The 23,672-nt window shown below is 30.7% G+C and overlaps 2 protein-coding genes across 6 annotated transcripts in view; one reads left to right on the top strand and one right to left on the bottom strand.

Moving 5' to 3' along the window:
• LOC133701741 (mediator of RNA polymerase II transcription subunit 15a) overlaps positions 1 to 23,672 on the bottom strand; it is a 124,324-nt gene that overhangs the window by 16,956 nt on the left and 83,696 nt on the right. The window lies entirely within an intron of this gene.
• Positions 17,486 to 23,480, top strand: LOC133701734 (cuscuta receptor 1-like). 3 transcript variants are annotated; one of them, XM_062125783.1, is made up of 8 exons: positions 17,486 to 17,906; positions 18,009 to 18,161; positions 18,286 to 18,432; positions 19,828 to 19,980; positions 20,328 to 20,486; positions 20,664 to 20,750; positions 20,859 to 21,008; positions 21,101 to 23,480. In XM_062125783.1, the coding sequence occupies exons 1-8, from the start codon at positions 17,546 to 17,548 to the stop codon at positions 23,314 to 23,316; spliced, it is 3,426 nt and encodes a 1,141-aa protein (XP_061981767.1). In that variant the 5' UTR covers positions 17,486 to 17,545; the 3' UTR covers positions 23,317 to 23,480. The 3 variants fall into 3 exon arrangements, with proteins under 3 accessions (XP_061981767.1, XP_061981766.1, XP_061981768.1); XM_062125782.1 differs by having other exon boundaries at positions 18,009 to 18,173; XM_062125784.1 differs by lacking the exon at positions 17,486 to 17,906 and adding an exon at positions 19,542 to 19,651 and having other exon boundaries at positions 18,034 to 18,432.

Here is a 23,672-nt window from a genome sequence, read left to right as displayed (position 1 = left end):
GGTGGTTTTTTTTTTTAATCGGTTTATTTGGTTTTTTCTATCGGTTTGGTTTTTTTGGTTAATTGTTTCTCTGTTTTTTCGGTTTAATCGGTTGGTCGGATTTTTTAAACACCCCTATTAGTATATATACTCTATGTTCCCAAGAAAAAAGTTATGTTTTTTCAATGTGGGTTAAAAAAACTTTTTTGTTTTAAATACTTCAACTTAAAAGCTTAACATAATATCTTTTTAATGTGAGATAAAAAGACTTTTTAAAATATTCTTTTAAAATTCATTATTTACAATATGTATAGCCTATATTTACATGGATTTTTTCATATAAAATATTAAAACTTTAATTTTTTTTTAACTTTTCCGAATTGATCCGGGTTGACCCAAGTTGACCTATAAAACCCGAAACCCGGCCCCTTGGCCGAGTCAACCCCCAAGCCGGGTTTAATAACTATGTTAGAGACATATAGTAGTTTAGGGAGTTTTATCCAGGAACCAAGATATTTTCGGAGAATAACACTTATAGTGATACTTTTATGCAATTCAATTTTTTCTTTCTTTTACTCTATGATCCTGATGAACATGACTTTCTTAAGCTAGGTGTAGTATATAGAACTTTTTTACTAAAAAATTAGAAATATAATTCGCATCCAAGTAAATACCTTCACAAATTAATATAATAGGTTTTAATATTTACTTTTAATATATATAAAATGAAAGATATTAAGAGTTGATTAATATTGTTAAGCCATATATGTTTATAAAAGTCATTTCTTTTAAACCACATGATATGTTTACATATTTTAAATATGTACATATTTTAAATTTAATATTAGTAATTATAAAATTTATATAGTTAATAAAAACTGCTCCACTTTTGTTCTCTTTTCTTTTTTCTTTTGAACTGTTGTGTCTCTCTTTCTTATTTTTCTTCCATCTTTCAATTCTTTAAGATTCAAAATACATAGCAATTCATGTTAGGAATATTGATGAAAAAAAATTATGAATTTGAATAAAATTATGAAAATATCATTGGTAATCTAATAAAGTTTTTCTAAACTCTGATTGCTTTAAAATTTCAACTTGCTATCTAAATATATGTTAGGAGATTCCTTGTAAAATTTTATCTAATCCAACAGTCAAATTGAGAGATATGATTGATATCGTAAAAATAGACTATATTTTTTTTTATGAAAACAAAACAAAATATTATTTGGTCATAATAAAATGACTAAAATAGAACCCAAACATTCCAGCCAGAATTTAGATGAAATTAAGAGATAAGATTTTAAACTAGATGAAATATCTTTAAATTTATTCAGTTTTTTAAATTGAAATAAAATATACCACGTGACATAATAAAATTAAAAACTATAGCTTTTAGAGCCCCGAGCGTACGGCCCCATCTCGTGGAAAAATGCATGATAGTTGGAAGAGGACGTCTCACGGCCTCTCCTCGAGGAAAAATGCATGATGGCAACGGTCTCAGGGACCAATGTGCAGATGGAAATGGTCTCACCAACTCATAAATGCATGATGGAAACGGTCTTGAGGAAAAAAAATGCATGACGGCAAAATACTTATTTTATGTACTCTTGCGATAGATGAACTTTATTTTAAAAACCGAATAAATTAAAAAATTCTTTTTTATACTTAAAAAAATACTTATAAAAATCTTTTGTATAGAAAAAAATTATTTTTAAAAATTAAAAAAAATTATTTTCAAATAATATTTCTAATATGTGCAGCCTTGCATATTATTTTTTCTCTTTTTATTTTATTCAATCCAATATGTTTGTCTGTTTTTATTATCATTTGATCGAATAAAAAATTATTTTAATTAGAAAACACAACTGCGTAAATGTGACGTCTTGTAAAACAAAATATCTTGATTTACACCTGTTCTTTTATTTTTTCAATTTTTATTTTGAGTCATTGTTTATGGTTTTTTTCACTTATCAACACACATAATTCTTGATTTATTTAACTATATTTGTGTATAAAATTTTTAATTTTTACTTAAAAAAATTTTAAATAAAAAATTATGTTGAAGAAATCCATATATAAATTTTTTTAATTGAAAAAACAATTAACTGGATAAAGAGATGAATATTACCAAAAACATGGACAAAAATTGATGTGGATCCGCACCACTTTGATTATTCTTCACTTTCTTCACTCTTTTTGTGTTCACTACTTGATGATTCAAAAGTTATCTATTTAAAAAAAATATCTTTTTAAAAATACAAAAATAAACAGATATTATTACATCATACAAATTTATTCTGACATTATTTCGTGTACTGTTGCTATAGTGATATTTTCACTGTTAGAGACAGTAGTTTAGGGAGTTTTATCAAGGAACAAAGATATTTTCGGAGAATAACATTTATAGTGATACTTTTATGCAATTCAATTTTTTCTTTTTTTAGTCTATGATCCTTATGAACATGACTTTCTTAAGCTAGTTGTAGTATATAGAACTTTTTTAATAAAAAATTAGAAATATATTTCGCATCCGAGTAAATACCTTCACAAATTAATATAATAGGTTTTAATATTTACTTTTAATATATATAAAATGAAAGATATTAAGAGTTGATTAATATTGTTAAGCCATATATGTTTATAAAGTCGTTTCTTTTAAACCACATGATATGTTTACAAATTTGCAATATGTACATATTTTGAATTTAATATTAGTAATTATAAAATTAATTTATATAGTTAATAAAAACTGCTCCACTTTTGTTCTCTTCTCTTTTTTTCACTATTGCTCTTTCTTCTTCTTTTTTTTGAACTGCCTTATCTCTCTTTCTTTTCTGTTTTCCATCTTTCAATCCTTCAAGATTCGAAATACGTAGCAATTTACGTTAGGAATACTGATGAAAAATTAAATATAACCGGAAAACAAATACAAAAATATATATGAAATTCTAGTAAAGAATTTACATTTCCATTGAAAGAAGCGTCATATATTAATCTAAGGTCCTTTGTCCATTAATTAATTCGGTGGTTGCATTCTTACACTTGAGATTTATTTTTTATGCTTAAGCTTTTAATTTATTTATTTTTGTAAACTAAATTGAAATTAAAGCATATATCCATTCCCAAGCTTACGGGGCAATGGTCTCAAGGACCATCCCACTAGCCTCCCCCCGTCTTGTATAACCTGGATTACAAATTTAGAAGGTTAACCCGATCAAGTTAACCCGAATCGATCTAATATATTGTTATCTCAATATTTTTTTAAAAAAATATCATCTTAGACTTTTTTTAGTCAAACTATATTCTTATCAGTCATTTAGGTTGTCTTTGGACCCGTCTTGTCGATTGGGTCATATCGGTATAACTCTCACTTTTTTACTTGTGTTTAAAATTTAAATTGCGTAATTTCAAGTTAATTTATCTTTAAATTTAAATTTAAATTATGTTTATATATATATATATATATATATATATATATATATATGAACAATATAATCCCAAAACAACACTGAAATGTTCTAAAATCAAAACATACCGTTTCAATTAAAAAAATGAAACACTAACCAGAATAAAATTGACAACCTTGACATGATACGTTTAAAATGAGCATCATCGAACCATTCAGAGCAACCGTGTACATAACAAGGGCGTCCCCTTCTCCGTCCAGAGATTAGGCACTGAATCTTTCGTTGCAGTTAGAGTAGGCAAAGCTTGTCAAGCTTACAATGGCGCCAATCTTACTCTAGTCCTCGTCACTTGATCACTATTGATTTATTTTTCATCAACACTATTGATCACTTGTTTGAACGTATGCTGTTGTTGATGAATGAGAATTTGAGGATTTTTATTGTTCTTTCTCATTTTTTGAATGAAACTGCACTATCTTACATAAAATTTAAAACAACACTGAGATCTATACATATTCTCTGTTATTATTACTTGCTTAAATGGAAGGAGTATGGAAATTTGAAATTACAATGATTGTTACAAACCAAACTTTTAAAACCGTTTCGTTGATTAATCAAACAATTAATCAATAAATAAATAGTAAAATGGTAAGACCAAGACTTGTGACTATGACTGGCAATGACAGGTTTGGCCCTTCACATGACAGGATAAATTAAATTAATAAAAAGTTTGTTGACCAGTAATCACTCTTTGACAAAACTCGAAATTAACAAATCAAATGCAAACACACCGCTCAAAATGGCAATGACATTTTCCCTTTTCTATGCGCACTGCCAAACAGTCCCTTTACATGTCATTTTCACCATCCCTCTCTTTTCCACGTGCTTTTCAGGATTCAAAATACGTGTTTAGGAATATTGATGAAAAATTAAATTTAACCAGAAAACAAATACAGTAAAGCATTCCCAATTAAATCAAAGTTTTTCCACGAACCCATCTCGTGGAAAAAATACATGATGGTTGGAAGAGGACGTCTCACAGCCTCTCCTCGAGAAAAAATGCATGATGGCAAAGGTCTCAGGGACCAATGTGCAGATGGAAGTGTTCTCATGGACCCATCTTGTAGAAAAATTGCTTGATAGGACCATCCCACTGGCCTTTATCATGGAAAAAATGCATGATGGCAAAGGTCTCAGGGACCAATGTGCAGATGGAAGTGTTCTCATGGACCCATCTTGTAGAAAAATTGCTTGATAGGACCATCCCCTGGCCTTTATCATGGAAAAAATACAGATGGCAATATATAGTCTTACGTACCTATCTCACACCGCAAATTTCTATCTATCTTACTTGATGATTGTGTAATAAAAAATAGACTCTTTAGAAAAAAAAAAAACAAAAGGAGAAGACTTAATGCTATTTTGAGGGAAAAAAATTTGTATCTTGAGGGAAAAAAATGCATGACAGCAATATACCACAAGAGTTAAAACTAATTTATATTTCAATAAAATAAATAAATAAATTACATATATGGTTACAGTATTTTTTTTCTTAAGAAAATAAATTGATTTCATGTGTTAATAACATTTAAGGATTTTTTCCAATTAAATAATCGAATTTATTTTAATTAAAAAGTTTCCAATCAATAACAGCATTCCCAATTAAACCAAAGTTTTTCCACAAACCCATCTCGTGGAAAAAATGCATGATGGCAACGGTCTCAGGGACCAATGTGCAGATGAAATTGGTCTCCCGGACTCATAAATGCATGACAGCAATGGTCTCAGAGACCAATGTGCAGATGGAAATGGTCTCACGAACTCATAAATGCATTTGGAATTTTGCGTAACTGTTCCTATGTCTTTTTATTAGTGATGTATGTTCGACATTTTTAATATCTAAGAAGAGCATAGAGAAAGGTTTATGAGCATAGAAAAAATACAGATGGCAATATATAGTCTTACAGACCCATCTCACACAGTAAATTTCTATCTATCTTACTTGTTGATTGTGTAATAAAAAATAAACTCTTTAGAAAAAAAAAAAGAGAAGACTTAATGTCTTGACAATGACAAGAAGTCTTTCAAAAATAATATCATTTGTGGTTCATTTTATCAACGAGAATGGTTTGATTTTGCCATGGCCATCAAAATTAAAGCATGATTTTCCACACGTTATTTTCATAAAAAAAATAGCAAGTCTTCTATATCCGTCATTATCACGCAAAGTGAGCTGCCTAGCGTTAACCTATGGTTCATATTTTTCCTTAAAATAAATGACATGGGTTCAACTTTATAAGAAGGAATACAAGTTTTTGGTTAATTACTTTTATGCAATTCAAAATTTTTTTTCTACAATGTGGTTTTAATTAGTGTTGTTAAATTTAATTTAAGCCTAACATTTTAATCTGAAACCTAACCTGATTTAGGTTTAGAAAAAACTAAGTGAGAGTTGACCCAATAAAACCTAATCAACTAAATAAATCAACTCACAACCTAGTCAACTCAGTCAAAAATTAATTTTACTTTTTTTAACTACGCAATTTTGATTTTTCTAAAAAAAATCTTAAAATGATACAATCTTTTATTAACATCAGTCAATAAGCTAACTTGTTCGATCTATAATCCAAATCTTTCTCCGAGTATTAAGCCAATTTATGACCTAAACCCTCATCTAAACAAATAAACAACCCTCACCGAGTCGGGTTTAATAACTATGTTAGAGACATATAGTGTTTGATCTATAACCCAAATCTTTCTCCAAATATTAAGCTAATCTATGACCTAAACCCTCATCTAAACAAACAAACAACCCTCACCGAGTCGTGTTTAATAGCTATGTTAGAGACATATAGTAGTTTAGGGACTTTTATCAAGGAACGAAGATATGAAGATATTTTCAGAGAATAACACTTATAGTGATACTTTTATGCAATTCAATTTTTTCTTTCTTTTACTCTATGATCCTAATGAACATGATTTTCTTAAGCTAGGTGTAGTATATAGAACTTTTTTAATAAAAAATTAGAAATATAATTCTCATCCAAGTAAATACCTTCACAAATTAATATAATAGGTTTTAATATTTACTTTTAATATATATAAAATGAAAGATATTAAGAGTTGATTAATATTGTTAAGCCATATATGTTTATAAAAGTCATTTCTTTTAAACCACATGATATGTTTACATATTTGCAATATGTACATATTTTAAATTTAATATTAGTAATTATAAAATTTATATAGTTAATAAAAACTGCTCCATTTTTGTTCTCTTTTCTTTCTTTATCTTTTGTTTTTTTTTTTTTCTTTTGAACTGTTGGGTCTCTCTTTCTTATCTTTTTTCCATCTTTCAATTCTTTAAGATTCAAAATGCGTAGCAATTTATGTTAGGAATATTGATGGAAAAAAATTCTGAATTTAAATTAAATTATAAAAATATCATCAGCAATTTCGTAAAGTCTTTTTAAACTCTGATTGTTCTAAAATTTTAAGTTGTTATATAAACTAGATGAAATATCTTTAAATTTAGAGATAAGATTTTAAACTAGATGAAACATCTTTAAATTTATTCAGTTTTTTAAATTGAAATAATAGACGTGACATAATAAAATTAAAAACCATAGCTTTTAGAGCCCCGAGCGTACGGCCCCATCTCGTGGAAAAAATGCATGATGGTTGGAAGAGGTCTCACGGCCTCTCCTCGAGGAAAAATGCATGATGGCAACGGTCTCAGGGACCAAAGTGCAGATGGAAATGGTCTCACCAACTCATAAATGCATGATGGAAATGGTCTTGAGGAAAAAAATGCATGACGGCAAAATACTTATTTCGTGTACTCTTGCGATAGATTAACTTTATTTAAAAAACTGAATAAATTAAAAAATTCTTTTTTATACTTATAAAAATCTTTTGTATGGAAGAATTTTATTTTTTAAAAAAAAATATTTTCAAAAAATATTTCTAATATGTGTAGCCTTATATATTATTTTTTCTCCTTTTATTTTATTTAATCAATTTATAATTTGTTTGTCTATTTTTATTATCATTTGATCGAATAAAATAATTATTTTAATTAGAAAATTTAGAAAACACAACTGCGTAAATGTCACGTCTTGTAAAATTAAATATCTTAATTTTCATTTGATAAAAAAAAATATCTTGATTTATACCTGTCTTTTGATTTTTCCAGTTTTTATTTTGAGTCATTGTTTATGGTTTTTTTCACTTATCAACACACATAATTCTTGATTTATTTGACTACATTTGTGTATAAAGTTTTTGATTTTTACTTAAAAAAGTTTTAAATAAAAAATATGTTGAAGAAATCTATATATAAATTTTTTTAATTGAAAAAACAATTAACTGGCAGTGAAGCTATGGTCAAATATCTAGTCTGTGTACTAAAATGAGTGGCACTCGAAGGTTCACAAACCTTATCTTCCAGATAAAAAGAGACAAGAAACACAGTAGGTGATGTTCTTTTCTACGGCTATAAATAGATAAAGAGATTAATATTACCAAAAACATGAACAAAAATTGATGTGGACCCGCACCACTTTGATTATTCTTCATTTTCTTCATTTTTTTTTTGTGTTTCACTACTTGATAATTCAAAAGTTATCTATTTAAAAAAATATCTTTTTAAAAATACAAAAATAAACAGATATTATTACATCATACAAATTTATTCTGACATTATTTCGTGTACTGTTGCATAAAAAATTAGAAATATATTTCGCATCCGAATAAATACCTTCACAAATTAATATAATTAATAGGTTTTAATATTTACTTTTAATATATATAAAATGAAAGATATTAAGAGTTAATATATATAAAATGAAAAATATTAAGATCAGTTGATTAATATTGTTAAGCCATATATGTTTATAAAAGTCGTTTCTTTTAAACCAATTGATATGTTTACATATTTGCAATATGTACATATTTTGAATTTAATATTAGTAATTATAAAATTAACTTATATAGTTAATAAAAACTGCTCTACTTTTGTTCTCTTCCCTTTTTTTCACTATTGCTCTTTCTTCTTCTATTTTTGAATTGCCTTATCTCTCTTTCTTTCCTGTTTTCCATCTTTCAATCCTTCAAGATTTGAAATACGTAGCAATTTATGTTAGGAATACTGATGAAAAATTAAATATAACCAGAAAACAAATACAAAAAAATATATGATATTCTAGTAAAGAATTTACATTTCCATTGAAAGATGCGTCATATATTAATCTAAGGTTCTTTGTCCATTAATTAATCGGTGGTTGCATTCTTACACTTGAGATTTGTTTTTTTATGCTTAAGCTTTTAATTTATTTATTTTTCTAAACTAAATTGAAATTAAAGCATATTATCCATTCCCAAGCTTACGGGGCAATGGTCTCATGGACCATCCCACTAGCCTCCCCCTGTCTTGTATAATCTGGATTATGAATTTAGAAGGTTAACCCGATCGAGTTGATTCGGGTTGATCCAATATATTGTCATCTCAATATTTTTTTTTAAATGTCATCTTAGACTTTTTTGAGTCAAACTATATTCTTTTCAGTCGTTTAGGTTGTCTTTGGACCCGTATAGTCGATCGAATCATATCGGTATAACTCTCACTTTTTTATTTGTGTTTGAAATTTAAATTGTATAATTTCAAGTTGATTTATCTTTAAATTTAAATTTAAATTATGTTTATTGAGTTAATATATATATATATATATATATATATATGTGTGTGTGTGTGTGTGTGTGTGTGTGTGTGTGTGTGTGAACAATATAACCCTAAAACAACACACTGAAATGTTCTAAAACCAAAACATACCGTTTCAATTAAAAAAATGAAACACTAACTGGAATGAAATTGATAACCTTGACATGATATGTTTAAAATGAGCATCATCGAACCATTCAGAGCAACCGTGTACATAACAAGGGCGTCCCCTTCTCCGTCCAGAGATTAGGCACTGAATCTTTCGTTGCAGTTAGAGTAGGCAAAGCTTGTCAAGCTTACAATGGCGCCAATCTTACTCTAGTCCTCGTCACTTGATCACTATTGATTTATTTTTCATCAACACTATTGATCACTTGTTTGAACGTATGCTGTTGTTTTTTTTTGAGAAGTATAATATTGTATTAGAAAATGCCAAGATCTGGCGGGGAGGACATAGAAAACATACAAAAATCTGCTTACAGGTCAAGATTAGCAGAACTATGAAAAATTGTCCACAAACCAAGAAACAAAAATACAAATAGCAGCTAAAAGAAGCAGAATTGAAGCAAAAACAACACAAAAATAGCTAAATACGCGGAATTGATGCCACACCAGGAAGCATTGCTAAGAGAATTTCACCTTGATCCAGAGTTGAAAGAAAACGAAACCCGCATATGCAGCAAAGTTTAGAGCCAAGCGACAAATTCAGTGTTTCTAAACACTCCCTGTTTAGCCATGTGATCTGCCATGTGATTACTCTCACGAAAAGAATGAGTGAAAGTGATTGAACCAAAGCATGAAGCTAATCTCTGAATAGAGGAGAAAAGATTATGATGTAGCCAAGGCCTATTATAAGGATTATTCATCCATCTAATGACATTGGCAGAGTCAGATTCAATAATAATGTGTTTATGGTGCAGATGGCAATTAGTGGCCGATAATTCAATAGCTTTGACAACCGCTTTCAGTTCGGCTACATTGGAGTCTAAAATCCCAGCTGACATCGAGAAAATACCAAGAAGAATCCCATTATGATTACGCAAAACTCCGCCTATACCTGAGGGGCCCGGCTTCCCAAGAGAGGAGCCATCCACATTCCATTTTAAGCTATTAGTGATAGGGGGAGACCACACAACAACTGCCCTTTGTTTTTTATAATTAGTCCATCGTAACAGCCTTTCCGCCGACCTTATTAAATCTGAAGCTGAATAAGAGAACTCAGGTTCTATAGCCTTTAGCCATAAGCAGAGACGAGTAATAATAAGGAAAAACAAAGTATCATAATTCGGTTTTGTCTGCTTGAATATCACATCATTACGGTGAAGCCAAAGAGACCATGTCACTGAAAAGAACAGCATCAACCAAGCTTTTTTCTGAAATTTTCCATAAACCATAGAATCCCACTGAGAGAAAAGGGTTGCCAAGTTCTGTGGGCAACACCACGATAAGCCCCACCAATTGATTATTTTAGACCAAATTATCCAATGTTTGTGACAATGTAGAAGGATATGATCTACTGATTCTTCCTCATCTAAGCAAATGGGACAAGCAGCAGCGGAGATGTCCAATATACCTCTTCTGACCAACATACTACGAGTGTTAATTTTTTTTATGATAGCCATCCAGCAGAATACTTCAACTTTAGGAGGGACGATTCCTCTCCAAATCCCAGCAAAAGAGAAGCTAGTGTCTATAAGGGGTTTGGGACTTAACAACCCACATAGAGATTTGACCGAGAATCTACCAGAGGGGTTTGCTTTCCAAACTAGTCTATCTTCTGCATCTTTGTCCAGATGCACTCTCGAAAGAATAACAGTCATTTGGTCTAGAAGTCCAGAGTTTCTACCTCGCAAGGGTCTAATCCAGGTGAATAACCAGAACCAAGCATGACCATCCCACATCCCCATCTTATCAAGGCTTGCGTCTTTATCATTGGTTAACCGGAAAAGTGCAGGAAACTGATCTGCCAAGCTACCAGAAGATGTCCAATCATCAAGCCAGAATTTAATCCTCTTTCCATTTCCAACTAGCACCATAGATTGATGATTGTTGATGAATGAGAATTGAAGGTGGTAGAATTTGAGGATTTTTATTGTTCTTTCTCATTTTTTAAATGAAACTGTACTATCTTACATAAAATTTAAAACAATACTGAGATTTAAACAAATTCTTTGTTGTTATTACTTGCTTAAATGGAAGGAGCATGGAAATTTGAAATTACAATGATTGTTACAAACCAAACTTTTAAAACCGACAATTGTTCGTTCCTTCCATTAATTAAGCCCACGTGATTCAGATGGGATGCAATCAATCCAGTTTACACCCAAAGGTGGAGCTTTTCTCTTTCAATGGCAGTCTTCAGCGGGTGGAGGATGAACGTGAGGTGGAATCACCAGGTTCGCTGGATTCTAGAATCAGAAAAGGGATTCTTCGTTATATTATAACTTACAGTTCTGCTGCAACTGCAGATAGATTTGTTTGTGCATTATGGAATACACCAACAGTTAACTGGTTTACAGTTGATTCGGTAAATAATGCGGGTGGTATTTTAGTAAATTCTAGGTTCAATTGAATATGGTGGGCAATGGATAGCGCTATTGAGAAAGGATTTCATTATGCTATCCTTTTCAGATTGGTTTGATGAATAATTAAGAGTTATTTAGTGAATTATTATCAAGTTTTATGATTTGTTTTTTTATGCAACCAATACTCACATAAATGTGTCCTCAAACTCACTATCCATTAATTTTATCAATAACATATTTAATTATCATATACATATATATATATATATAAAAAGAGATAATGTCTCTCTTACAATCCAAATTTTATTTTTAATTAAAGTGTAGAAAATAAACATAGTTAAAGTTTTACAAAATAACAACCTATTATAATAAACTAGAAAAGCTAGAGTTTGGTGTCGAAATAAGAGGAACCTAGAAGACATATAATTTTATAAAATTATTGGTTTTATCCCATATTCTAAACCATTCATTTAGTCTTTTACATTTTGTTATGTTTATTATTACTTTCAAACCCTGACCACTACATTTTGTTATTAAAGCTTATATATATTGTCATATCATCTTTTCCACCCTAAAAGCATATATTTTATATGATACTTTTCTCCCTCCCTGAAAGCATAGCTTGTAATTAAGATATATTCTTCACTATCCTGGAGGCATAATACATGTAATAGTCTTGCCGTGAAAGCATAATATGTATCATATCTTTCTCTTTCCTCGAAGGCATATATAATGCATATAATAATCCTACCCCAAAGACATATAGATATAAACATCCTAACCTGATTTGATCTCAATTTTTCTGCCTTTGAATGCATTTTTCATTTAATATTGAATTTCCAATAACGAGCCCTTATATATAAACAATTCGCAATATAACATTTACAAGAATGCCAAAAACATATCAAAAAGGTAAGGGTAGAGCCCTTACCTGAAGCTCATGTTGTGTATTTTACTGAGAAAGCAATGCTAACTCTGAACATTTCTTCTTCAAATCCCATGATCTGAGGTTTGTGGCATTCAAATTAGTGATCTCTAGAGAGCACTCTCAGAACCTCACCAGTTGAGCTACACCCCTCATGGTTATTATTATTCTATTTACATTATACCGAAATGGTGTTGAGAGAGGGCCAAAATTGAATTGGAATATTATTCATATTAAATGGATGGTAGACTTTTAATTAGAATAATAAAGATTTCAATTCATGAGTTGATTTTTAAATTTGAGATTTAATTGATGTTATGAATTTAAAAAAGTAGAATGGTCAATGATAAGTAATAGTAGAGTTTAAATTTGCTAATTTACCTCCAAAATATACAATGTTACTAGTCTTTGCAAAAACAGTTGTTTTAGAGAAGACAGTGATCAAAAGTTTTGAAGAAAGTTTTCATCTAGAGAACAAAAATAATTAATTTCAAAAGCAAAAATAATTAATATTGTATGGATGGGCTCAAATATTATATTCGCTACTAGATAGGTAATGTGAATGTGTTACTAATTACCTCTTGAGGCTACCAATTCGTTAATATTGTTGCTGCTCAAACTCAAGGCCTTCAAGTTGCTAAAAATTCTTGATATTTATAAAAATATTATTAATTAATTAATTACAAAACAAAAATTGTGTTCTTTTGAAATTAAATTTAATAGAGAAAAAATACGTATATAAAAAAACTAACATTTTAAATCTATTAACCCTTCCGGTCTATTATAATCTAAATATAGTGATTTAAGAGGTGGAAATCCCTCTATAAATGATACAATACTGTTATCGAAACGATTAATTCTCATGCTCCAATATACTCCAAATTGCTCAATTTCTGTAACTCATAACCACCTATATAAATAAATTAATTAATTAAGACTTCATGTAAAAGAATAAAAAACGATATTATTGGAGTAATTTAATTATGATTGATCAAGAGGCATTTAATTGCTACGGTGACTTCATATAAAGAGGTTGAAGCGATGAAAGTGTAAGTAAGAAGAGTAATTGTTCCAGTGATGATGATGTAATGATTATAATAATATTGGTAATGTAATAATATATGTTGTGGTGGTATGATTATTACTAAATATGTTTTCTATTTTCTTCGATGTAGAACCAATATGATACTAATTAAACTAATCAAGTTGTTGAAAAGGAAGAAACAAGGAGGCATTCTTTTTGTAATGCTTTTAATCTGAATATCTTTTAGAAAAAAATTATTTTTATTTTGTTTTGAATTTTATATCTTATAATTTGATTTTTATATCAATTTTGATCCTCATTTACTTTTATTTTATTTTTTTTAATTGAAATTTTTTATCTATCGGATTTGATTTTTATTCTTTTAATTGATATTTATTTTATTTAAAATAATTTATAAAATTATATATTTTTTTTAATTTCATCATCTTTCAATTTTTTTATCTATCATATCAAGCTAACAAACCCATCCCCACGTATAAAAAATGATTTACGGTGCTTGGATTGGGTATATGCCTACGTACATGTTTGGGAACGCAGTCCAACCCGTGTTCCCAAACATTTTGAAATTTGTTTTTTATTTTAAATTAATATTTTTAGTATTTTTAGATCGTTTTGATGCGCAGATATCAAAAATAATTTTAAAAAAATAAAAAAATCATCTTGATGCATTTCTAAACGAAAAATACTTTAAACCGCAACCGCTATCACAATCTCAAACAAGCCTAATTCTAAATAGACCTTGAGCTTTATTAGGGCAGGAAATGAGCTGCCTAGCATTAATCTTTTAACAAACATAATTTCAATTCAAATTTCAAGATAAGCTAACTTGAAATTATGCAATTTAAATTTCAAATATAAGTAAAAAAATAAGAGTTAATCGATATAACTTGATCGATTCGATGGGCTTAAAGATTGTCTGGACGGTTGGTAAAAATATAGTTTTACTTCAAAAAATTCAAGATGACATATTTTTTTTAAAAAGTATCGAAACAACAACATATTGGATCGATCAATCCGGGACAATCTGGATTAACCTTTAAATCTGTGACCCGGGTCATGAGACTATAATAACCCCAAATAAAATAAATCAAAACAAATTATGAATCTCAATTTTCAATAAACCTATTGTTGAATAATGAAATTTTAAAAAAATCAATATAAAAAAGACATAAAAAATGACCTTTCAAAACAAAATTATGAATTTGAATAAAACTATGAAAATGTCATCGACAATCTTACAAAGTCTTTCTAAATTTAATTGCCCTAAAATTTTAATTTGCGATATAAATATATATATGTCAAGAGATTCCTCGTAAAATTTTACTTTAATCCAACTATCGGATTGAGAGACATGATTGATACTATAAAACTAAACTATATTTTAATTTTTTATAAAAGCAAAACAAAATATTATTTGCCCATAATAGGATAGTTAGAATATAACCTAAACATTCCAGCCAGAATTTAGGTGAAATTCATATAAGATAAGATTTTAAGTTAGATGAAATATCTTCTAATTTATTCCATTTTCTAAATTGAAATAAAAGATACCTGCCATTCTAGATATGTGCATAATGAAATTAAAAACCATAGCTTTTAGAGCCCCAAGCGTACGGCCCCATCTCGTGGGAAAAATTACATGATGACAATGGTATCACCGACCCATCTTGTGGATAATTTGGTGCAATGTCCTGATCTCCATCAAAATCCTTTTCGTTTTCAAAAGGATTATACACACACACATACACACACTCAATGATCACTTAATATCTTTATATTAGTTTTGAAGTTTTGAGATATAAGTTCATAGCTCTTAAAGACAAGAAATATACCACAAGATTTAAAACTATTTTATATTTCATTAAAATAAATAAATAAATTACTTATATGGTTACAATAACAGCATTCCCAATTAAACAAAAGTTTTTCCACGAACCCATCTTGTGGAAAAATGCATGATGGCAACGGCCTCAGGGACCAATGGGCAGATGGAAATGGTCTCACCAACTCATAAATGCATGATGGAAATGGTCTTGAGGAAAGGCAACGCTACAGATGCCAATGGTCTCTGGGACTCATAAATGCATGATGGTGATTGTCTATCGAACCCATCTTGAGGGAAAAAAATGCATGACGGCAATATACCACAAGATTTAAAACTATTTAATATTTCAATAAAATATATAAATAAATTACCTATATGGTTACAATATTTTTTTCTTAAGAGAATAAATTGATTTCATGTGTTAATAATATTTAAGGATTTTTCCAATCAAATAATCAAATTTATTTTAATTAAAAAGTTTCTAACCAATAACAGCATTCCCAATTAAACCAAAGTTTTTCCACGAACCCATCTCGTGGAAAAAATGCACCAAACATAGACTAAGGCGCTGTTTTTGTTTCTAGCCTTAGGTGATTGCACCAAACATAGACTGAACAAAAGGGACATACAGTGGTGTAGAAATTGGATCCAGTTCCTTTTGATACATGTAACCAGTTTTGTATTTTGCTCACTTTTCAATTTGGTTTCGGTATCGTGTTTTGCAATTATTACTTACTGCTGCTGTTTTGAATTAACTAATCATTTTTTTCCCATATCTTTTTGTTGGAAGCTCCATTTGTATAGCATTCTTTTTTTATTGTTTTTCTTAATATTGATGTATGTTTGACATTTTTAATATCTTAGAAGAGCACACAGAAAGGTTTATGAGGATTCCATCGGAGGCTACTGATTTTTTGCTCCCCATGAGAAGAGCATCATGCAACTTCTAACAGAGCATTCAATGTCATAACGAGAAAGATTGGCAGTCACTGCACACCCAAGAAAATGCATTTTTTTTTAAATCTTTTTTCTCACAAGATAAGGTAATTGGCTGTCGTGTGATTTTTATATGGCTTGTGAGTTTTAGATGGGCTTGTGGTGGTCACTAGGAGTGTTCAAAAAAACTGAAAAACCGATTAAACCGAGAAAACCGGAAAAAAAATAACCGAAAAAACCGAACCGTGAAAAAAAACCGATTAAACCGATTAAAATTTTAAAAAAACCAGCCGGTTCGGTTCGGTTTCGGTTTTATAACCAAAAAACCGGAAAAACCGAGCCGAAACAGAGCCAAACCGGAAAAAACCGAGCCAAAACCGGAAAAAACCGAGCCAAAACCAAGAAAACCGAGCCAAATCAGTTTGAACCGGTTTTTTCCCTTAAAAAACCGAACCGAACCGAACCCGGTCGGTTTGACCAGGTTTCGGTTTTTTTTTTCAAATTTTTTTTTTAGATTTGGTTATTTTTTTTGATAAAAACCGAACCGAACTGAAAATGAACACCCCTAGTGATCACCCAAGAGAATGTCACTTTTAGCATTCTTTTAGATATATATTTGAAGTTTTTGTATATAATTAATACTGTATCCACACAATCCACAAGGATAAAATTTATAATTATTCCGAGTTTATTATTATTGATAATTTATGTATTTAATTATATATATATATATATATATATATATATATATATATATATATATATATATATATATATATATATATGATAGTGATGACACCATGCAAGTAGGTCCTAAATGATTCTAAATTATAACGAGAAAAGTACAATTATAAATTCAAAAAGATCTTACGTGAAATTAAACATGAATATCGATAAAAAAAATTGAAGTGCTGCAACAATTTTTATTTTTTATTTTTTTAAAAATTGGATAATTAGTAACCAAAATATAATTAAATGCAAATAGACTAAGTGCTAAACAGTAAAATAAAATAATATTCGAATCCAAGAATATTCCAAAAAGAAATAAAATAATATTCAAATCTCAAAACATAGAACCTGCATAAGATATGCAGATAAAATCATGGAAATGGCCAAAATTGTAGTATAAATAGGACCTCTATGGTTGCCCAAAGACACATAACAAACAACAATATTCTACGTAGATGATGATGAAAAGAGTGGGGGCTTGGATGTTGCTAGCATTATTGGCTTTCGTTGGCGAATGGTCTGGTAGTTGTTATGGGTGTTTGGAGGAAGAGAGGATTGGTCTCTTGGAGATCAAAGCTTTGATGGACCCAGATGGCGTTTCCTTGAGAGATTGGGTGGACAGTAGTAATTGTTGTGAGTGGCATAGGATCGAGTGTGATAACACTACAAGGCGAGTGGTCCGACTCTCTCTTTGGGACGCAAGGGATTTCCGCTTGGGCGATTGGGTTCTCAACGCATCTTTCTTTCAGCCTTTTAAAGAATTGCAAAGTCTTGAATTGGAATTTAATGGATTGGTTGGTTGCTTGGAGAATGAAGGTTAGTTGAATGTTTGTGCACTTAATTATAATAATAAAATAAATGAAGGTTGGTTGGTTGGTGTTTAATGTCAATTATCATGCTTTGATGATTCTTTTGCAGGCTTCGAAGTCCTATCATCAAAACTGAGGAATCTTGACCTGAGTGATAACCGATTTGATAAAAATGATAAAAGCATTTTGTCATGTTTCAATGGGCTTTCCATTCTCAGGTCTTTAGATCTATCATATAATGAGTTGACAGCTGGATCAGGAGGTAGCTTCTATGGTAACCTTTTAATTATTTAGCTTCGAAACCTTTTCTTTTCTCCTTCTCATATCATTTCTTTCTACGCATTTAATTATTTCCTTCCAATATGCTATTGAGGAACATCATGCAGGTCTCAAAGTCTTGTCATCAAGGTTGAAAAAGCTGGAGAACCTTCATCTAAGGGGGAATCAATACAACGATACCGTTTTTCCATCTCTAACTGGATTTTCATCCCTCAAGTCTTTGGATCTGTCGTACAATGAGTTGACAGGATCAGGTATTCTCTATTGTGTTGAGCCTAGGCCCTTTATTATTTATGTTAATAGTTGTTGAATCAACCCGGTTATGAAGTTGTTAGATCAATTTACATGTTAGTGGTCAACCCGTATTCAATGTTTGGTCCGAAATAATATTGTTCTATGGTAAAAAAAAAAAAATAGATTTACTCCCGAATTGAGAATTATGGGGTAGTCCAAGTTTAGTAACCATGTTAATGAGTTTTACTAAATGATTTTTTTATAAATGATAGAAAAAAATTTATTTCCAAATTCCATAGATATATAGGAGTTTATTTTATAAAAAAATAAATACTAGTATATGCGAACAAATCATGCAAATTAAAAAGGTAATATGTGAATTTCAGAAATATTAGATGGTTGTTTGGGTCTAAAAATATAATTTATTTTATTTTTATCTCTTTTTTATTAAGCAAAGCTTTTATTGGACCTGACTTTGACCAGATTATGATCACTTTATTTAGCATTTTAGGTAAAACAATTAATGGATGATGGGTAAGAAAACTTAGAACATACAAATCACTCGATTAGATCGGGTAAAAATATTCACCTGATTAGACCTTGTTTATCCAGTAATATTTATTTAGTCAAAAAGGTAGAAAATTTTAAATTTTCTTTTTAGAAAATAAACTTAACCTTATTTATTCATATATAAATGATATTTTATAGCTTGCTTGTGATCCTTTCCAAGTTATATATATTGGTGAAAAATTTTCCAACTGTATAATTTTCCAACTCGATTAGCTTGCTTGTGATCCTTTCCAACTGTATAATACACAGTTTCTACCTACCTAAATGCTTCACATGACATTCTCTTAATTATATTGTTTCTTTATCAACAAAAATGAGGACTTTATATCTATTTAATAACAACTATCAAAAAAACTATCCAATACAAATCACTCTCGACAGCCAATTTCTTTATTAGAAAAACTCTCGACTGTTTTATCAATAAAGAGAACAACATAAAACCCACATATTTGATATTTAATTCTTGTTTGTAGCCATTTATTATTTCCTCTCCTTTTTAATCATGGTTTTATATTATTTTGGACCTTTTTTTAATCAAAATATTATTCTGTGGTGGAAGATATATTGCCTTATGGTCGTGGTGAATGGTAATGGATTATTTGGACATAGAAGAAATAAAACGTGAAAAAGTTTCTAAAACTTACATGGATCGATTATTATTCTTGTTTTGTAAGTCTATCATAACTTAGCTTCCATCTTTAGCGACTTTATATCCGTAAATTGTTTTTTGTTTTTTTCCAATGATCAAAATTAGAATGATATTTAAAAATTGTATCTTAATCTTTGAAGCGTGCACAACCTATTTTATAATTATCATTTCTATGCTTTTGAGGAACATCATGCAGGTTTCAAAGTCTTGTCATCAAGGTTGAAAAAGCTGGAGAACCTTGACCTGAGTGAGAATCAATGCAACGATAGCATTTTTCCATCTCTAACTGGATTTTCATCCCTCAAGTCTTTGGATCTGTCAAACAATCAGCTGACAGGATCTATCAATAGTAAGTTACATTCTGTTTAATCAAGAAAATTGAGGACTTTATATATATTTAAAAATCAACGATAGCATTTCATCATGTTTGATTGCGCTTTAATTTCATCTATGAAGATTAATATCTATGGAGCTTTGATCTTATCCATAAATTGTTTCTTGATCTTATCCATAAATTATTTCTTAATCTATTATATAATTAAATATGCGTTCATATATCATTCTTTTTATGTATAATTTGAGAATCATATATCAATTGAACAACATCTCATCAATTCTAATTATCTTTAGTTTCTATATATTATGCATATCGTGAGCTCATAATTATGACTTACTCTTAGAAACAACTCCTTGCAGGTTTTGAGATCATATCATCACATTTGGGGAAACTCGAGAACCTGGACCTGAGCTATAATATATTCAACGACAGCATTTTATCACATCTGAGTGGACTTTCATCCCTCAAGTCTTTAAATTTATCAGGCAATATGTTGCTAGGATCGACGGCTGTCAATGGTAAAGTTGTGAATATCTCTTGGCATCTTCTATTATTTGGGCAATTTGTTGTTTCTATCAAAAAATCATCTCACTACAAAAGTATCAGTTCTTTATCATAGCTTTAAGAACTCGATCAAGATAACACTTAATTTCACTACTTACTTGATTGCCTGTTTTCAATTCTACACATCATAGGTTCAAGGAAGCTGGACTTCCTGCAGTCATTGCGTTCATTGCCATCCCTGAAGACCCTTTCTCTCAAGGATACTAATTTAAGTCAAGGTTAATCATAGTTTAGTTTCTTAAATTCTTAATTAATAATATTGAATGGAATGGCTATTCTGTACTACCACAATTTTCATCATATCTCTTCTTCTTTCTTTTTCACAGGAACTTTCTTCAATTTAAGCACCCTTGAAGAATTGCATCTAGATAATACTTCTCTCCCAATAAACTTTCTCCAGAACATTGGAGCATTGCCTGCTCTTAAAGTTTTGTCTGTTGGTGAATGTGACCTCCATGGCACCCTACCTGCTCAAGGTAAATTAACAACTCTCCATCCGCCTATAATTACATCATCAACAAAAGATTCTTCCAACACTATTTTGACTGTTTCAAGATAAATTGTACAGGTTGGTGTGAATTGAAGAATCTGAAGCAGTTAGATCTCTTTAGAAATAATTTAGGAGGTTCACTCCCAGATTGTTTGGGGAACTTGTCATCTTTACAACTATTAGATGTTTCTGAAAACCAGTTTACTGGAAATATTGCCTCCGGTCCTCTTACCAACCTCATATCCCTTGAATTCCTCTCACTATCAAATAACCTCTTTGAAGTTCCCATTTCAATAAAGCCTTTCTTGAACCACTCAAGCCTCAAGTTCTTCTCTAGTGAGAACAACAGACTAGTAACAGAACCCGCTGCCTTTGATAATTTGATTCCCAAGTTCCAACTAGTCTTTTTCCGCTTGTCAAGTAGGCCAACATCAGAAGCATTCAATGTAGATATTCCTGACTTTCTCTATTACCAATACGACTTAATAACCCTTGATCTCTCCCACAACAACATCACCGGAATGTTTCCTTCGTGGTTGCTTAAGAACAATACACGATTGGAGCAACTATATCTGAGCGACAACTCCTTTGTTGGTACTTTACAGTTGCAAGATCACCCATATTTGAATTTGGCCGAATTAGATATTTCCAACAATAACATGAACGGTCAAATTTCAAAAGATATTTGTTTAATCTTTCAAAATCTATGGACCTTAAGGATGGCTAAGAATGGATTCACAGGTTGTATTCCTTCTTGTTTAGGAAATATTAGCTCTCTTTCATTTTTAGATTTATCCAACAATCAATTGTCTACAGTACAACTAGAACAACTAACAACAATATGGGTTCTCAAGCTGTCAAACAACAATTTGGGTGGGCAAATACCGACCTCGGTGTTCAATTATTCTCGCCTGAATTTTCTTTACCTAAGTGGTAACAACTTTTGGGGTAAGATATCAGATTTTCCATTACATGGGTGGAAAGTATGGAATGTATTAGATTTGAGTAACAATCAATTTTCAGGCATGCTTCCAAGGAGCTTCGTTAATTTTTCGAACCTTGGAGTAATTGATTTGTCCAGAAACCATTTTAAGGGTCCGATCCCAAGAGACTTTTGTAAGTTTGACCAGCTTGAATATTTGGACTTTTCTGAGAACAACTTGTCTGGATATATACCATCTTGTTTTAGTCCACCACAAATAACCCATGTGCATCTATCCAAAAATGGATTGAGTGGTCCATTAACATATGGATTTTATAACAGCTCTTCCCTGGTTACAATGGATCTTCAAGAAAACAGCTTCACCGGCTCCATTCCAAATTGGATTCGCAATCTTTCATCATTGAGTGTTCTTCTTCTGAGGGCTAATCATTTTGATGGTGAGCTCCCTATTCAGTTATGCTTGTTAGAACAATTAAGCATTTTGGATGTTTCACACAACCAGCTCTCTGGTCCACTACCCTCCTGTTTAGGCAATCTTACTTTCAAGGAAAGTTACCAGAAAGCGATATTGGGAGTCGGATATGGTATTGTATCAACGCCAGAAAAAGCTTATTATGAAACAATAGGCCCACCACTAGTGGATAGTGTGTACAACCTGAGAAATTTTGTTTTGCTTAACTTTACAGAAGAAGTGACAGAATTTACAACTAAAAATATGTATTATGGATACAAGGGGAAAGTTCTCAGCTACATGTCTGGTATTGATCTCTCCAACAACAACTTCATAGGAGCAATCCCACCAGAATTTGGAAACTTAAGTGAGATACTGTCCTTAAACTTATCACATAACAATCTCACTGGATCTATCCCTGCAACATTCTCAAACCTAAAGCAGATTGAGAGTTTGGATCTTTCTTACAACAATTTGAATGGTGTCATCCCTCCACAACTTACTGAAGTTACCACACTGGAAGTTTTTAGTGTGGCATATAATAACTTGTCAGGTAAGACACCTGAGAGAAAATATCAGTTTGGGACCTTCGATGAAAGCTGTTACAAAGGAAATCCTTTCATGTGTGGACCCCCATTGCGAAACAATTGTAGTGAGGAAGCAGTGTCGTCACAGCCAGGGCCTAAGGATGAACAAGGAGATGATGGTTTCATAGACATGGAGTTTTTCTACATCAGTTTCGGTGTATGTTACACAGTTGTGGTGATGACAATTGCAGCAGTTCTCTACATCAATCCATTTTGGCGACGCAGGTGGTTGTTCTTCATCGAAGACTGCATAGATACTTACTACTATTTTGTGGTGGCTAGTTTTTGCAAGTTCTCCAACTTCAGAACATGAATTTGCTATGATTGTATGTCTAGCTATTGGGTGCTTCATTTGTAGTGTACTGTCTCTAAGCTCAGCCTTTCTATTTGATTAGTTATTTGGGCTAAATATGTAACAGCCACGACTTGTCATTCCAGAACCATTAGGAAGGGAACTGATTTGGATTGGTCATTGAATCGGTTGTGATTACTCTTTCAACTCTCAACTGAAAATAAATTGCCAAAACCACTACTAACTAGAAACAAAATATTCTATGCATGTGTGATAACGCTTACATCTACCTTTGTTTCAAGGGCGACCATCTTCAACAGTTACCTCAGTTATTCAATCAAAGCATTGAAATCGGAGCAAGAAGATCAACCATCTTC

The sequence above is a fragment of the Populus nigra genome, chromosome 8 (genome assembly GCF_951802175.1).
Source record: "Populus nigra chromosome 8, ddPopNigr1.1, whole genome shotgun sequence".
Taxonomy (NCBI): Eukaryota; Viridiplantae; Streptophyta; class Magnoliopsida; order Malpighiales; family Salicaceae; genus Populus; species Populus nigra.
This window is presented reverse-complemented; position numbering and strand designations above follow the sequence as displayed.

Bases quoted from the DNA above. Each gene is read 5' to 3' on its own strand.
- LOC133701734 (XM_062125782.1), top strand. From the start codon at position 17,546: ATGATGATGAAAAGAGTGGGGGCTTGGATGTTGCTAGCATTATTGGCT. The intron at 19,981-20,327 runs GTAAGTTACATT...AACTCCTTGCAG, and splicing joins GCTGACAGGATCTATCAATA to GTTTTGAGATCATATCATCA. The intron at 20,487-20,663 runs GTAAAGTTGTGA...TACACATCATAG, and splicing joins AGGATCGACGGCTGTCAATG to GTTCAAGGAAGCTGGACTTC.